This window comes from Crinia signifera, chromosome 2 (genome assembly GCF_055691185.1).
Source record: "Crinia signifera chromosome 2, ASM5569118v1, whole genome shotgun sequence".
NCBI lineage: Eukaryota > Metazoa > Chordata > Amphibia > Anura > Myobatrachidae > Crinia > Crinia signifera.
In genome coordinates this window covers 58,126,718-58,145,207 of record NC_139218.1, presented here as the reverse complement: position 1 = coordinate 58,145,207, position 18,490 = coordinate 58,126,718, and the positions used below count along the sequence as shown (strand labels likewise).

Genomic DNA, 18,490 nt, shown 5'->3' with positions numbered 1-18,490 from the left:
TGATGCACTGTTTTTCACTTCAAGTACTTTCTTGGGCAGTGCCAGGAATTGCCAAGTGTACAGTACATCCATGCGCGCACCATGTGTTTTGGACTAGATCGCACACATCTATTTCAAACTGCATGCGATGTGCTAAAGCAGCGTGCATTTTTAACTAAATGCAATTCGATCTAGTATAAAAAGTTTGTACTGCATATACTTTTTGTACCTTGAGGGAGCGCGCACCACATCGCAGGGTAAAATAGCACCATGTGTGGGCACCTTCTCTTCTCCACAATCTCGCCAAACTCAAAAATAGACTCTCCAAAAATGCATGCTGCCTATAAGATGTCATTTGTGGGAAAAGTCGTAGGAAAGTCGCCATGTATTCATTTTTTCTCATTATATTGTTTCCCTTGTAAATTGCTGCCAATGAGCTTCTTAATAGGTATTTATTTGTGATGTAAATCATGATCTACAAAAATTTTTTTATTTGCGTGGCTCCATGCACCTTCTGATCACGCCGGCTGCCAATCTTCCAGAAGTAGTGGTTGCAGCATCGGGGGCAAATGTTTGTGACCTCTTTATGTTTCTTATTTGTATGATGAAATTAGATCAGGTTGCGCTGTTTTTGGATCTGCAGATGGCCCCGCTGGTCAGATCAGCTTTCTCGGTGGCGTTTGAGGTAATGAGATGGGAAACATGGCTTGTGTGAAATATAATCAATGTGTCCAGCTTTCAATTTCTGCTTTTACCATTCAAGTCCCTCTCTGCCCACTAAATAACTGGGTGGTCTTGACACACTTGAAATCTAGGCAGCTTTTTCATCAGTCGCTCATCAGCATGCTAATTGCTGTATGACTAATTAGGCCCTGAATTCCAGTTGATTTTCTATAATGAGACAGCTGGTTTAATTATGTAATCGTATGATTATATTAGCCTAGAGTGCCCTGGCAAAAAGTAACGTATGCAGGAATGCAGGGCCGTAGCATAAGGCACGCACAAGGGGTGCATTCATCTTCTGCTCTAAAACCGAGGAAGGCCGAATAAATTGCAATGTTCTTTGTGTGGCCGGTTCAGTAAGTAGCATTGATTGTGGACATCACGTGCCCGGTTTAAAATATAGAGTATGGGAAGTTTTGCGCAGATAAATACGCGGGTCTTATACAATTTGTAGAGTAACCACTCTAAAGGTGCCCACACACGTTTTGGGCTGGCGATGCATACTTGTGTGCTGCTTGTACTTTTTGGACTAGATCGCATCGCTTTTAGTTCAAAACGCACTCTGTGTTAGCGTATCGCATGCGTTTTGTATTAGAAGAGATCTAGTCTGTGGCCACCTTAACTGTTACTTTAACAAATGTGACGCAATATACTTTAACTAGTTATTAAGTTTTATTAAGTTTCTTATATAGCGCACACATATTCCGCAGCGCTTTTCATAGAATATTTGAACATTGTGGGAGGAAACGGGAGTACCCGGAGGAAACCCACACAAGCACGGGGAGAATATGCAAACTCCGCACAGTTAGGGCCATGGTGGGAATAGAACCCATGACCTCAGCGCTGTGAGGCAGTAATGCTAACCATTACATGATCTGTACTGCCCCAAACTAGTTAAAAGCCCATCGAAATGACGCCTACTGCAACGTACTTTCACTTTGAGCTGTGAGCGTTTTTAGCCCACAAACTCTCCACCCCACCCCCTGTCCCTGTCTGCTCTTGCCTCCAAGCTCTGTCTTTACAGCTCCTTCTCTCCATATCCAGCAAGTTTAAAACAGATCATTGTCACTCCAGAAATTACTTTCACTTTCGGTTATGACCTCTTTTAGCAAACAAAGGAGTAATTTGATCGGTTGGGTGGCCTCTTCTGGTCAGTGGAGGTACTTGACTTCATACAGGTTAGATAAAAAAATTATTTGGGGGGGGGGGGGGGCGAGGATCACAAACCAGCGTGTTGCCTAAGGCCTGATTGCATCTAAGGAACTGATTTGGAGGTAGAGGCTTCTGCTTGCCCAGTAAACGGTGCCAAAAGCCCCCCCTTTTTTGGATTGCTGCCCGTCTTTAGTCCTAAGTGGCAGCAGCATGTCAGTCAGACCAAGATGTGCACTGCTGCTTTTATTCGCGTGCAGATCCACTTCTGAATTAGCCCCTTAATAAAAAATACAAGTGGGAAGGCATGAGGAGGTAGAGTGGGGTAAGGGGAAGAGGGGGACATGGGGGAAGGGTGACAGAGAGGCAGCCAATTTAGGTGAGGGAGGAGGGCTGCCCACTTGTTTGACGGTACTGTTCTTTCTGTAAAGGTGCAATTTGAGCCCTTTTCATCCATTTTCTATGCATTGGGCTGAGAAATGGGATGAATAGTGTCATAGTCCATGTGTTTTAACTCCGATTCCGATCCCAATCCCATGCACATCAGATTGGTGACTGGCTACCACAAGGATCTATGGGATTCCTCAGTCATGACTGGGATTGCATACAATGCATCGTATGCAAAAAGAACGAATATGATGTGTCGTATGTTGTCCAGCCACCCGCTGAGCTGCTGGGTGAGTTGGCGGGGTAAGTGTGCCAGCACAGAAGTAGCCCATAACAAACAGTCAGCTGCTATGTATAATTTTGTAGAATGCACTTGATAACTGTTACTTCAATTCTGATTGGTTGCCATGGGCAAGTTCTCTACTGGCACACTTCTTCACTCTTTTCACTGCTTCATACATCTTCCCCCTATGTTTTGTATGGTAGACACTGAGGTGTGTGTTTTTTTGTCTGCTTTTCTTTATACATTATACTGTATGTTCCCTTCATGCTGGAATTCGTCTTGGTACCTTTTTAATATTTGCTGCCTCATTTTAGAACTGTCTTGCATGATGCCACCTATTAGACTGTAAGCCCTTGTAATCAGGCATCTCACCTCGCTCTACCTTAGTCATGTTCCTGTATTATAACCAATGCACATCTATTTTATCTCTCGACTGTAGAACTGCAGAACACATACATACTTACATTTTATCTTCCGGTATTACTAACTAAATAGAAGTCTAGGACCAATATAAAGTAATTGCTGCTGACATCACTTTCTGTAATCAATAGCAATATGCTTCGCATGTTAGGGCTGTCCAGTAACTAAAGGGTCAAACGGTTTGCCGTCTGTGTCACTTGGAGGTGATGGGCTGCAGAACTAAGCAGACAAGAGGTATTATTGATTACATCCTTCCCCATTATTCTACCTTCTTCTCTGCGTCTGCCAGGAAAGTGAGCCAGAAAACCCGCTCTTCCCACCAGTCAATTAGAAATGACAGCACAGATGGACTTTATACAATAAATGCAGATACTTCTTATAATAACTGCTATTACCCTTGACATTGATATGATACAGATTTGCATTTTCTGTATGGAGTTAGTAAGAGAATTTTAATCCGTAAATTGAAACATGACTTTCCAAACAGATATTGGCAAGAAGATAACAGGGTATAGCTGGCACAGCGGATACAAGTAATTCTACAGTACTATTCCAAAATACAAGGTTTTTATTTTTTTCAGCTCAACTGATATAGTGACATCTTTGCTTTCTGATGGTTCACTGTACACAAGCCTGTGTGCGGCATCCATTCACCTCGTGGACGGGGGGGCTAGGGGGTGCACGAATGCTGGGGGCAGCCCAGCAGCTTACCTTGGTGTGCGGGGCTTGCCCCCAGCGCGGCGGACGGACCCGGTGTGGTGATCCATGTGCTTGGAGATGATGTACTCTCCAAGTGCTGCCACGTGCAGTGGAAATGGTGCCAGCCCAGGAATTTCCCATGGTGTAAACGGGAAAGATCCCACATACGACCCAGATCGGAACGTGTTCCAAATGCCGGGTCGGATCCAGGATTTTGGTGTAAAAATGGTGTAACACTATCCTTAATCTTTATTATAGTGTTTATTTGGAAATGACTTGTTCCATTAGGTCTGTCAAAGCTGTAATGCTTGTGTGTGCCCCATGGGGAAAAACAAAATGATACTAATAATATACTATACTAAATAACATCTGACTCTCGTAAAACAATTCTACATTTTTTTTTCATCAGTAGTTTATGCTTTAATAGTGTATTGCTTATGGGTGGTATAACGGTAACCATTACTGCCTCAAAGCACTGAGGCAGGGGCGGATTGGGGAACAAAAGTGGCCCTGGAAAATTTCTGGAAGTGGCCTCATGTGGACGGCAACAAATCAACAATGGGCGGAGCTAACAACAGTATGCGGGATTTGAAGTATTCATCTACGCTTCCTGAAGGGTCCCCGGGTGAATGAAAGTCAGAAATCACTTGGGATTTGAAAGATCGCACCCTATTAAATTTGATGTTTGCGATTTTGGATGAGCTATTTTTGGTAACGGCAATACGTGATATTTTTATCACAAATCGCACACTGCTACTTTGCGATTTTTGGTATATGTGCGCTCTTGGCCCTTTTTAACTCCAAAAATATTGCAAATTACTAAAAATATTAGTAAAACATATTATGCACCACAATAGTATGACCCCTTATTCTATCTAGTACCCCTTACACATAAGGCCACATGGAATGATACAAACTTCACATTAGGTCACACGGAATGAGCCAAAATTCACAGAGTTAAAATTAAGCTACATTAAGCTAGATGGTATGAGCCAACATTCACATGGAATGAGGCAAAATTCAGGGGTGCAAGGACAAAGTATGAGGGACAGCAGGGGCACAGCAAGGACATTGGGACAGTGACAGAGTGGCTTACACTAAATATGACCATTACATTTTAATGTGTGTAATTCATGAGAATGGCTCTATACCTTTCCTATCAGGAATTTTATACTTGGTCTGGGTTTGCACATGCGCAAATATGCGCATGTGCAAACCCCAGGAGCCGAGCTGTTTGCTACATTGTGCGCTGACAAGGGATGGACGCAGGGGAAAGCCCAGCATTTCATGAGCATACCCATAAAAATGGAGGGTTTGCCCATGAAAACGCTGGGCATACCTCTGCGAATGCAGGCGTGTTGATGGCTGACGACGCATGATGTCCACGACCGCCCAATTCAATAGTCAGCTACCTTTTATGTCTTTTACTTGTCCAGACTCAAGCAATATGGGGGTTCCCTGTTGCTAGCGTCTCTGAGTGGGAAGAGAGCCCGGCCACCTGGCAGAGGGGATCCATCAGTGGGTGGGAGAAGAGACAGGCGCACAGCGGAGGGGATCAATCGTCGGGCGGCAGGAGAGCCAGGCCACATGGCGACTGGGATCCGTCAGCAGATGGGGGAGAGCCGGGACACTCCACGTGAGTGCCCGACAGGCTTCAGCAGCGACGGAAGAATGGCTGTTCCATGCGGCGGCTACAGGGTACAGGGCGGGAGAGGACAGATGGTGAGAGGGGGTACAACGTGAGAGAGTATGCAGTGTGGTAGTGTGCAGATTGGGAGAGAAACCAGGGTGAGAGGGTGGCTGCAGGGTGAGAGGAGGGATGCAGGGTGGGAGAGGACGTGGTGGAGAGGTAGGACACAGGGTGGCAGAGGACAAAGTGAGAGAGATGGCACTCAGTAAGAGGAAGGATGCAGGGAGGGAGAGTGTGAGAGGCGGGACATAGTGAGAGTCGGGGGATGCAGGGTGGGAGAGGACACAGTTAGAAGGGAGAAGGAGGGTGAGAGGGGTCCATGAGGATGCAGTGTGAGAGAGGGGGCTGAGGGTAGGATAAAATGGAAGGTGAGGGGGGACACAGGCTGAGAGAAGGGAATCAGAATGAGAAAGGGGGCGCAGGATGAGTGAGGGGATGAAGGAAGAGAGAGGACATTGGGTGAGTGGGGGACGCATGATGGGAGAGGACTCAAAGTGAGAAGAGGGACGCCGGGTGAGCAGATACGCAGGGTAGGAGAGGACACAGGGTGAGAGGGGGGATGCAGTGTGAGTGAGGAGATGCAGGGTGGGAGAGGACGCAGTGTGAGAGGCAGGATGCAGGGTGGGAGATGACACAGTTAGAGGGGAGAATCATAGTGGGAGAGGAAGCAGGGTGAGAGGGGGACCCACAATGGGAGAGGATGCAGTGTGAGAGAGGGGGTTGAAGGTAGGAGAAAATGGCCCAGAGAGAGGGGGGGATTTAGGATGAGAGAGGGGATGCAGGATGAGAGAGGAAACAGGGTGAAAGGGGGGATGCAGGGATAGGGGGATGCAGTGTGAGTGGGGGGACGCAGGGTGGGAGAGGATGCAATGCGAGAGGATATACAGGGTGGAAGCAGGGCCGTCTTAACATTAGGAAGGGCCCCTGGGCAACCTAGTTCACTGGACCCCCCCCCCCCCCCCAAATTAGTTTGCCCAGGAGCCCACAGTCACCTCCCCAACCCTCACCTCTCTGGCTCCGTGCGGCAGCCAGTCAGCTTCCGGCGGCCGGGGATCCGATCATCTTCGCTGGGGGATCCGGGCAGCGGGATCAGGGCAGCGGCGGTAGCTAGGAGCCTGCCCTGAAGTGGCAAAGCGCTATTAACTGGCGGGGCGGGAAGCGCTGTTGCATTTGAAAAGACTGGCCAGACGCTGATTGGCTGAATTCAGCCAATCAGCGTTCGGCCAGTCTTTTCAAATGCAGCAGCGCTTCCCGCCCCACCGGCAAATAGCGCTAATGGGAAAGATGGTGGCCGGGTGGCGGGGATCCGACCATCCTCGCTGGGGAAGGGGATCAGGGCGGCGGTGGCGGTAGCTAGGAGCCCGAAGCGGCGAAGCACTATTTGTCGGCAGGGGGCGGGAAGCGCTGTTGAATTTGAAAAGACTGGCCGGATGCTGATTGGCTGAATTCAGCCAATCAGCATTCAGCCAGTCATTTTAAATGCAGCAGCGCTTATCGCCCCCCCTGCCGGCAAATAGCGCTTCGCCGCTTCGGGCTCCTAGCTACCGCCACCGATGCCCTGATCCCCCTGCCGGATCACCCAGTGAGGGTGATCAGAACCCCGGCACACGGACCCCCGAAATTAAATTCACTGCTTGCTAGGAGGTGAAGCGCTATTTGCCGGCGGGGTGGGAATTGCTGTTGCCTTTTCAAAGACTGGCCGGATGCTGATTTTCTGAATTCAGCCAATCAGCGTACGGCCAGTCTATTCAAATGCAACAGCGCTTCCCGCCCCGCCGGCAAATAGAGCTTCGCCGAATCAGGCTTCTAGCTACCGCCACCGCCCTGATCCCCCTGCCCGGATCCCCCAGCGAGGGTGAGCGGATTCCCGGACCCCGGCCACCATCTTTCCCATTGGGCTGGGCCGGGGGCCCCTAGGTCCTAGGCCCCCGGGCAACTGCCCATCGTGCCCAATGGGAAAGACGGCACTGGGTGGAAGAGAACACAGGATGAGAGAGGCAATGCAGTGTGAGTAGGGATGCCGGGCGAGAGAGGATGCAGGGGGCAGAGGGGGGATGCAGGGTGAGAGAGGACGCAGGGTGAGAGGTGGGATACAGTGGGAGAGGACGCAGGGTGAGAGGGGATGCAGAGGGAGGGGGATGCAGAGCGAGAAAGGGGATGCAGGGTGGGATAGGATGCAGGATAAGGGGGGATGCAGGGCAGAGAGGGTGCAAGGGGAGAGGTGGGAGACAGGTTGAGAATAATGGCACCTAGTGCCTAAAATGGCTCATGCCCGTGGCCTGCCTAACCAGAAGGAAGTGGGGGAGAACAATGGGGCCTTGGCCTAGCGCTAGATTGGTGGTGGTGTAGTGGGAGCAAGATAAAAAGAAAAAAGGCCTCAGTGAGGGCTTACCTGATTCCTGTGGGTTCATCTGCAGCGAGGCCCGATCGGAGCTTCCAGCGGCGAGGCTTCTAGTCCTCTTCATATGGCGGCTTCTGAACACAACATCCGGCGACTGGAACAGGCTAGTTTAAAAACACGCCGTGCGACCCCCTGGGCGTTGTGATTTGGCAGCTCCTTGTGAAGGCATGCCCAACAACAAGGGGACAGGATGAGACTCCTGGTGGTCTAGCCAGAGAAAGAGAGACAGTATAGTCACAGAGGAAGAGAAAGCACAAGAGAGACAGAGTGTCAGGGAGAGAGGACGGGGAGAGAGGGGGTGATTCAGGTCGGCTAGATTAGCAGTGTAAATTTGCTGCTTACCGAGCAGGTAAACGTCGCCTGCCAGGCAAACGAACGCCTGTCCCCCTGCGCCGAGCGAATGACCGTATTTGCATTTGAATGGATGTGTTCTCTTACACAACCATTCGGATGCCGCTGTATGGGTGAAAAATCATTCGATGGTCGGCAACCTTCAAATGATTTTTCTCCCGCTCGCAGATTAAAGTCAGTTTGATCTGACTTTATCTGGGCCGGAGATGGCCGAACAGGGGGCGGGTGCTGACATCATGTGACATCAGCCCCCCCCCTGCAGGCTTTGACCCACCTGCGTTTGTATGGGGATACCCAACGTTTTACTGATCATACTCACAAAACACTGGGAGACCCCATGCGCCAGCCCACTGTCCGACCTCCTCTGTGCAAACACCTCGGCGACTGTAATAGTCGCAGAAGGCGTTCATACTGTGTCCCTGCACATGCGTATATTTGCTGATACGCATTTGCAAAACTTCATCATCGGTCCCCGCAGCAAATTCGCTGCAGGCTGATTAAAGCTGAATCAGGCCCAGAGTATAAGGGCGAGATGTATTAAAATGAAAATGCGGTAAAACCCCCGTTTTACTACATTTTCATATGTACTATTATCCGGCTGCACCGATATCGCCACCTTTGGGTGGCGATACCCTATAGAAGCCTATGGGCTTCTTTTCACCGCCCCCCCCCCCAACCCCGCCGCCTCGCCGACCCCCCCTCCCTTAGGCTTACCTTCTTGCAGGTCCTTCTGGACCCCGGAAGGTAAGCCCTTCCTTCCCCTAGCAACACAGCCGGACGTCCTTCCGGCTGCAGGGGGGAGGAGGAGGCGCCGGGGACAGCTAAGCAGGCGTGAGGGGAGAAGCAGGTGGCTGAGAGGTGACGGAGACCCCCCGCAGACCACAGTACAGGTGTCGCGGGGAGCCTCCGTCATCGCACCGCGATGCCAGACGCATATGTTAGTAGAAATGCGCTGGCATCGTGGTGGAGGCGTGGCGATGTATATTAATACATCCCGCCCTAAGGGAGAGAGGACGGGGGCAGACTGTCAGGCAGAGGTAGGGGGGCAGAAAGTAAGGGAGAGAGGGGGACACAGAGTGTCAGAGAGAGAGGGGGACAAGAGTGTCAGGCAGAGGAGGGGGGACGGGACAGAAAGTAAGGGAGAGGGGGACACAGAGTGTCAGAGATAGAGGGTGGGCAGAGTGTCAGGAAGGTAGAGTGTGAGAGAGAGAGAGAGGGGCAGAGTGTCAGGCAGAGGGGGAGAGAGTGTCAGGTACAGGGGGAGGGAGAACAGCACAGCACACTACCTTATGCAGCCAAGGTATCTGATGGGGGCGGGCACTTTGTGACATTAAGCCCCGCCCCCTTAATACCCGCGAATCGCGGCATCCCCCCCCACCTTTTCCTCTTGTGCAGCTGCAGCTTTGTGGGGAAGGGGGCGGCCACACACCCCTAGTGACACCGCACCAATAGCAACGTTCATTACACAGTACATGAGCTGGGGCTGTGTTTGAGGTCGGAGGGGGCGGGGCTTAGGACGCTGCCTGCCCGGCCTGCAGCAGAAGAAGAAAACTTTATTTCATCTGCAGCAGACAGAGAGCTGTGCTGCGGTGCAATCCGGCTCTGCGATCCCTGCACGTGTGACTGAGAGCAGCCGCCAGCAGCTTTCGGCCTCAGGATTGAACGGCCTCCCGGGAAACTCCCCGGTAACTTTAATGGCCAATCCGCCCCTGCACTGAGGTCATGAGTTTGATTCCCATAACAGCCCTAACATAGAACCCACCTCTACCCATGTAGGCACAGGGTGCAGTGGTGGGGGGGGGGGTCTAGTAAGTATATACCTTTTCATTGTGATGTACCCAAGGATATGTTTCTGTTAAAAATCCCTGCTGTACAAGTAGACTCAGTGCTTAGTCCCTTTTCCGTGTTTGTTTGTTTTTCTGTATACATGCCAAAGTTAATTCTACCATTTAGTAATGTTAGGAGAAGATATTTATATTATAATGTACTTGTATAGCCTCAGTTGTTTCCGCTAGAAACCAGGATATATAGGGTAGCGGTCGCACTCTGCCAGACATCTCTGCAGTCTAATTTTAAAGACTACTGTCATTACTTAATAATCAGAGAAGTGACTGGGCTTTTCCTGAACTCTTAACTAGCGTTTAGAAGACTCGACTGGCTGTCTCCATCCTTTTTTAATATGAATTACTGCTTATTTTAGAGAGCTGGGACTTGTCCAACTTATGTATGAATTACAATACGTCTTTGTTTAACCTATTGAGTGCAGAACTATGGCAGGCTGCACACTTTGCCTTGATTGAGGAGTGAAGTCAAGTGAAATCCGGTACCGTCCTATCAGCCAACAGGCTCCTCTCGGGTAGCTGAGGAAAAGCATGTGTCCATGTCTAATGTGTTAACAGATATACACTATGTCCTTGCAAGCCGAGGGTGGTCTACAAAATGAATAACTGTGATGTTTTTGAAGTTAATTGAACTAGCTAATGTACGCTGTTGTTGATCCATTTAGTTTGATGTTTAGCATTCCAGTGTATGAGACTAAATCTTTCCTGCCTTACTACCACTACATCTGGCGCCCTCATCAGACATGTATTCAATAATCTTTCCTACGTCCTCCCTGCTCCAGCAACCTCTTGGCACGTGCTTTTCACATTGTTGTTCAAGCAGCTGGTCTGTTTATCTCCGTATTGGAAATCAATGGCGTAGTGGTCAGCCGAGTTGTGAGCGTAATGCAATAAGTATGCATTAAGAGGTAGACAGTCTAATGGGTGTCACTCTCATTCACTGTAATTACATAAAACACGTCTGGGTAGAGAAATATATTATATTTAGTGATGTGGGTTATTTTCAGATAAATGGGCGTATTTCATGTGAAGGAAACATGCTTCTGGATAAACGCGAAAAGTGAGCACAGATACGTTTCTAGAAATATATGGCATCCTCTGCAACATGACATGAGACATGCAGTACAACATTGCAGCCTCAATTGCATATAGCAGTAGGAGGACTTAAGGCCTGTTTGGGAGGTGTGGGGTTCTGGTTGCCTAGAAACAACCTCGGTTCTCTGGGTGCAGGATGACTGCCTGACTGGGGGGATCCCGACGGTCAGTAACCTGACGTTGGAATCCCGACTCACCAGGGCTATTCTCCCTTGTGGGGTCCACAACCCCCATAGAGGGAGAATAGAACCTGTGACGAGCCCGCAAGGAGCACCAGCAGTCGGGATTCCGACATCGGGATACTGACCGTGGTGATCACCCCTGTCGGACCGCCATACCACACCCGATTCTCCTTCCTACAACTGCTTTTTCACTTGATGCTCACTCCATGAGACTAATTTGGGTCCTTTGGGTGCTCAGACTTTATTAATTGTGTGATCAGCACCAGAAAGGGTACATAGTGATGGTAACACCATTGGGTCAATCAAATTTGCTGAGGTGGAATGTCACCATTTAGCACAACTTTCTTTTGTATAGATAGTCACTGATGCCATTGATTGGAGTGGCTGATTCCACAATCTGCATTGACGGTTCCCTCCCCTTGCACAGACAACTCCGCTTTTGAATACTGTCTGTTAAAGACTCCTATTAGGCACCAATGAGTTATTATGCTGAGGCTTGCAAAAATGGAATGTGGTCAAAATCCCAGCAGACGGTGTTCCGATAGTCAGAACACCGACAGCGAGATTCCAATGATCACAATCCCGACAGATCCCGGAGTTAAGTAGTGGGGTAACGCACTACTGGAAGGGTTATAGTTAGACTGCAGGGGTGGAAAAGGTTAGAGAGAGTCTGAGGGAAGTGGTTGTGGGAGGGGACAGTTTAGATTAGTGGTAGGGTTAGTGTAAAATACTAACCAGAATCCATCGGGATTCTTCTGTCTGATTTGGGGAATTCAAAAATAACTGTCATTATGCAGGTGCCTTAACTGCTCCGGTTTAACCAACTCTGATTAAGGTCTGTTGTCATTGGCTCTTGGTATCACTTTACTGCCGTTTATTATAGGAATAGTGCTTTGGGTGAAACTTGCGCAATGCAATTATCACTTTTACACCAATAAAATTGCTATTGTGAACCAGAGCTCTAGATTTTAGTTCTGCGACTCTTGCTTCAGGCCTTGGAATGGGTGTTGCTAATAAACTGCTGTTGATAGAGATGTTTTTATAATGCTGAAACAAATCCGAGAATATAAATTTAAGGGGTACATACACTGTGCAATGTTGGCTTATCTTTCCGGTACTCTTTACCTAGCACGGCGCCCATTGCGGTCATCGCGGGCATTGAATGCACTTAAAAATCGGGTGCGACGCGATGCCCGCGATTTCCCATAGGGACCAATGTTAAATTTCTCAATTGACCCGATTTTTCTGTTCAATGCCTCAATTGACACGATTTTTCCATAGGAATCAATGTTAAATGGCCCACAGAGGCCAAATAGCCACCCTGAAGTGTGAAATGGCCCCCACAATTGTCAATGCCACCCCACGATCAACGTCAACCCGAAGCGTGGCGAGCGCAGCGAGCCGGCGAGGGGCGGCGGTACGCGTCCTACGACCTTTTCATACCCCCACTATCCACGTCGGCGTGGAGTTGAGAATAGAATAGTGTGGCGAACGCATCGAGCCACCGAGCCCGAAGCGTGGCGAGGGGACGCGTTTACCTGTGAAGGTATCCGCGTCCCCTCGCGGGGCTCGCCACGCTTCGGGCTCGGTGGCTCGCTGCGCTCGCCACACTATTCTATTCTCAACTCCACGCCAACGTGGATAGTGGGGGTATGAAAAGGTCGTAGGACACGTACCGCCGCCCCTCGCGGGCTCGCTGCGCTCGCCACGCTTCGGGTTGACATTGATCGTGGGGTGGCGTTAACAATTGTGGGGGCCATTTCACACTTCAGGGTGCCTATTTGGCCTCTGTGGGCCATTTAACATTGTTTCCTATGGAAAAATCGTGTCAATTGAGGCATTGAACAGTAAAATCGGGTCAATTGAGAAATTTAACATTGGTCCCTATGGGAAATCGCGGGCATAGCGTCGGTCGCGTCGCACCCGATTTTTAGTGCATTCGATGCCCGCGATTTTTTTACCTGCGATGCCCACGATCAAAATCGTGAGCGCCGTGCTAGGTAAAGAGTACCATCTTTCCTTACGATTTTGACTATATAGTCAAAATCGTAAGGAAAGTTAGCCAAAATGGCAGTGATAAGGGGCTTGCAATACTGATGCGCTGTAAAAATAGACTGTACAGACAATCTATTTTTACTACAGAGCAGATTGTTTAAGAGGGCCATGTAGAATGCAGCATGGCCCCCAGTCCCCCCCCTGGCCCCACCCCTCCCCCCACCGACAGGTGTGTATGCACTTACCGATGCTGGCGCCCTGCTGCAGGGATTGCTCCCTCTGTATGCCCCTTTAGAGCATAGTTGCCTACCCTCATGCATTCTGCAGGAGACTCCCTGAAATAGCAGCAATCTCCCTCTCTCCCTCATCTAGTCTAGTAATCTCTCTCATTTCACCTAGCCCACATTATACTGTTACATTTTTTGGGGGAAAAAAGGAACAAGAGATAGATAAATTTACATTGAATCATCAGCGCCATTTCCCAGCACTTTACCAAGTATAGTAGCTCTTCCGAACTGCTTTGGGGCTCATCTACATTTGGATATAAGTAATTTTACAAAATTCCTCTCAGATGTAGCCGTACACACCCACGCTTCTAGGTGCCACATTCACAATCTTTTTTCACACTCTCTCCATATATGGAACTAGACACGCCCCCTCTAAGGGGCGTTGTGCTAAATTCTACTACCAACTATAATCTCCCTGAAACTAGTTTTCAAAAGTAGGCAAGTATGCTTTAGAGTGCACAATTATTGTAGAGAAGTTTGACATGGCAAAACAGAGTTATTTCTTACATATAAACATCACGTACTCACGTGAGCATTGGTTGCAGTTTAATGTGTAACTTGCTGCTGCCTTTCTTTTAGATCCAGTACCTGCCTTGGATCTGGGACAGCAATTGCAACTAAAGGTTCAGCGTATGCACGATATTGAAACAGAGAACCAGAAGCTCCGAGAGACATTGGATGAATACAACAAAGAGTTCGCTGAAGTAAAAAATCAAGGTGAGATCTATGTATATGTATTAAGTTTACTTTGGGAGGTTGCGGAAAATGCAGTTAGAAACTCATCTGTAATGTTATGGATATGAGCTGTGACCAGTGTACCCTCTAAGCTGTGCGCGCGTGCGCGCGCACACACCTCGACGAGCATGCGCACAGACATTACAATAGAGCGCACAAAGCAGCAGTGGTCCCTTTTTGCAGTTGTGGACTCAATTAATGTGTGTTTCACCCATTAACTACATTGTGTGATGTGTTTTGAATGTTTAAATCTTTAATATCATTTTGAAGTAAAGTTAACACAAATGCTGAACGTCATTTTCCAGTTATATATAAGTGACGCACAAAAATTTAAATTTCCTTCCAAAGTTGCACAGCCAAAATCTTTAGCCGCACACAGCCTTCGTAAAATTAGAGGGAACATTGGCTGTGACCATTTTTATTTTGCAGTGAAAATTAAAAACTAATGTTTTATTGTGCACAAATAAAGCAGTGTCCTTTGCTCTGTCACTTCTCTTAATTTTCTATATTCATAAAAGAATCTGTCCCAACCGTCTATTAGGTCAGTGTAATTGTCTATCTGACATTAGCCATTCTGTTTAATCCTAATGTAGCTGCTTATAAGGTGAACTTAGGTACGACCAATGCTGTGTATTCCTGCAGGGCAAAGCTTGGTCTGTAATGCAGGTAATTATCCTTACAGTGTGTATATATATATATATTGAAAGTCCTTATCGTCTTACCAATGTAGACCAATTTACAAGTGCAAATAATGGCATATACGACAAATCGACTGTCACAGGTAAGATGATGGTGTATTGGATATGACATTGAGGTTCTAGGATCAACAAAGACAGGTGATGTTAGTAAAAACTGACAATTGACACACTTTGAACATTTAAAGCTACCATTTTTGGGTGCCAACCAATTAGATGATTTTACAGGTATTAAATCAGATTTGGCAATCAAGTCCTTGATATTGCTACTTTTTTTTTTAACAAAACAATGGATTATTAGTACAATGTTGCCCCATAATGTCGTCAGCCTGCAGTATGTGCCAGTGCCTAAGTACCACCTCCCTGATTTTTTTGGAAGCTATTGAATAGGTACTGATGAAAGTCATCCTGTCAACTTGATCAGCCCTAGATTTAGGTACAAGTGCTTGTTCTTGTGAAATTTCTTCACACTGTGTGATCGCTTCCTGGATCTCCAGGGAAGAATACCCTCTCTCTACAAACCTCTTACCCATTTCCTGCAGGGCTAGACTCACTTCATTCTCATCTGAAGTGATCAGTCTAACCCTTAGCAACTGTGACAATGGTAAACCACGTTTGAGTGGTAATGGATAAAAGCTGTCGGCCATTAGCACAGTATTTTTGTCAGTCGGTTTTCTGTAAATATTGGTCACAATGGAGCAGTTTTTAATAGTGACGCCCACATCTAAAAAACTGATGTGGGATTCACTGAATGCCAGAGTAAAGCGTATAGTGGTCTCTAAGGCATTAAGGAAGTCCACAACCTCAGTCAGGAGCTCTGGTCCACCAGTCCACACCATGAAGAGGTCATCAATGTATCGAATGTAAAAAAATATAAATGAAGAATAGTAACTGTGTGACATAATATGCTGATTCTCGTACATGTGCATAAATAAATTGGCGTACGCGGGGGCCATGTTTGACCCCATCGCAGTACTATGCAACTGTAAATAAAAAAAAATTTCAAAAAGAAAATAATTTTTAGTTCGAACTATCTCCATTGATAATAACAAAAAATTAACATTGGGACCCCCATAGTGTGAACTGGTGGAGACAAGACCCCTGACTGCATCAAGTCCTTCTTTGTGCTTGATATTGGTGTACAGGCTGGAAACATCCAGCGTCACCAATAGCGAGTTGTCAGGCAATGTACCAAGCTGTTTTAATTTGTTGATGAAGTCCGTTGTGTCGCATAAGTAATAAGCTGTATTTTGCACAACTGGCTGAAGCCAGAAATCAATGTATTGTGCAAGTGGCTGACACAACGAGCCGCATGAAGAAACAATAGTTTGACCTGGAGGGTCAACTAAGGTCTTGTGCACCTTAGGTAACACATATGGGATTGGAATACGGGGATGTGTGTGTGTGTGTGTCAGGAAATGAACAGTAGGTTCATCCAACCAGTTATTGATATGCCCCATTTGAATAATGGAGTCAATTTCTTTCTTATAGGCATAGGTTGGGTCATATGTCAATCTCCTGTAACAGACAGTATCAGAAAGTTGCCTGTTGACCTCGCGGATGTAATCCGCCCTGTTTAGTAACACCACTCCGCCCCCCTTATCAGCGGGGCGAATGGTGATATCTGTATTGGCTTCCAATTTTTTTAGGGCCATATTCTGTCCTTTAGTCAGGTTAGAACAAGATACTTTCTGTTGGGCTATAAATTCTAGCGTGTCTCTCTTAACCAACCTAATGAAGGTATCAATGGATCGGTTGGAGCAGGGGGGGTCAAAGTTACTCTTGGTTTTAAATTGAGTAACCTGTCTGGTGGGCTGGGGATTCTCGATGGCTCAAGCACTCACTGCATATTAGAAGTAACGGTAGCCGGTGCCCTCAAAACAGCGTGCACTGCAACAGCATACACCCGCCGAATATATATTCCAAATAGTGGCTCTCAGCTCAGAAAAAGGCAAGAACACAGCATCAAGACGCCAACGTTTCAAATGTATTTTACATTTTTCGTCACCGTATGTATGTATGTGTGTATATATATATATATATAACAGAGGGCCAATAGCCTTAACCATTAAATCGCAATGAAATTTCCTGCCAGTGTTTAACACTGATGTTTAGCAGGGATTTCCCCAACTGCAATGCATGAAGCTAAAATGCTGCTCTGTATAAAATGCAGGAAGAGCATTTTAATGCACTGTACACTGTTCAGGGAGCATTCTAATGCTCTGTATGCAATGGCAGGGAGCATTCAATGCTTAGCATACAATGTAGGGAGCACACTAGTGACATCTATGCTACAGATAGAATTCTGGTGACAATGTGTAATATAACGCAGATCACAGATTTCTGGTAATGATGGGTTTCATATTAACGGCTTTTATTTGAGATATAATGGTCCTTTTCTAACATACACCCCAGCCTCACAGTACTCTTATTACAAACTACCTAGTGTCTAGTTTTTGTATAACTATATAACAAAAGGCAAAACAAAGATATTAGGAGATGTTCTAGCTGTTTGAATTCTGTAGTTTCAGAAATTGAATTGCTTTATATAAATGAGTCCATGTCCCATAGCTGTTATGAAGGTTTGTTCTTTTCAATTCCATATATTAATTTTTTTTTTGTTTGTTTATTCAACAATAACACAAAACTTTAGAAGAGAAAGGTACTAAATTTATTTTCAGAACTGGAGGACAACTTGAACATTCTATTGATGACATTGTTCATCGTCGTACATAAAGCTCCCAGTGATTAAATTCTTGTTTTATACAAAAGCTTAAATAATCACTGGCAGCTTTAATGCAAGCAGATATTTTCATCTCATGTTCATTCAGTCACTGCATTACATTCTGTGTTCTAGATCTGGTCACAGAAAAGGACCTCAGATGTTTGTATAAATAGGTGAAGGAAAAATAGAGTGCACGCTTAGGACCAAGGCAATGCTATAGGCGATGCATTTGCTTTAAAAACGCTATTGCAAACCATATGCAACACGCATGTAAATACTGTACAAATGCCCTTATGTAAGAGAACCACTTGATTTGTAACTGTCCCTTTACGGAGTTGGCATAGCCAGGCTTTGGATTTCAGGGTCTGGCCGCCCCTAGGCACCCAGTTATTGGCCATCCCCGACAGATAGTGAGAAATCATCTTTAAGCACCGGATCATGGGGCGGTGGCCGTGCAAAAGAGCTTGAAGGCCTCCGCCCACCGGGTGAAGAAAGAGAAGATGACGGGCATGCAGATGATCTAGCTGCTTTGTCGCCCCCTTTACATGCCACCCATAAGCCGTTGTTCAAGGGCCTAAAGGGAAATGCAGCACTGGGCATGGCGGTCCTTGACGAGACACAATTGAGAAAAATGCGCTGCTCACATTTCCAAATTAAGATTTCCCAATATGCCTTCTTCCTGGAGAATGTCTTCCAAACCCTCCTCCCTCCCTGTGCTCCCTGAAAAATCTTGAAGTACAGTTGGGCCTCTATTGCCTCTAATACTAGGTATGTATTTGGGGCGGTGTGCCCGGTGACTGCCCACTGGCGATTATGGTGCGATGGTGAACTGTTAACTTTTAGCATGAGCGTA

General features: G+C 47.1%; 1 protein-coding gene across 5 annotated transcripts in view; it reads left to right on the top strand.

Annotated features, from left to right (window-relative positions):
- Nucleotides 1–18,490, top strand: part of CUX1 (cut like homeobox 1) — a 320,620-nt gene that overhangs the window by 125,880 nt on the left and 176,250 nt on the right. For all 5 annotated transcript variants that reach the window (XM_083172201.1, XM_083172198.1, XM_083172199.1 and 2 more), the window contains exon 5: nucleotides 14,062–14,199. In XM_083172201.1, coding sequence (XP_083028327.1) covers nucleotides 14,062–14,199 — 138 coding nt within the window. The remainder of the gene's footprint in view (nucleotides 1–14,061; nucleotides 14,200–18,490) is intronic.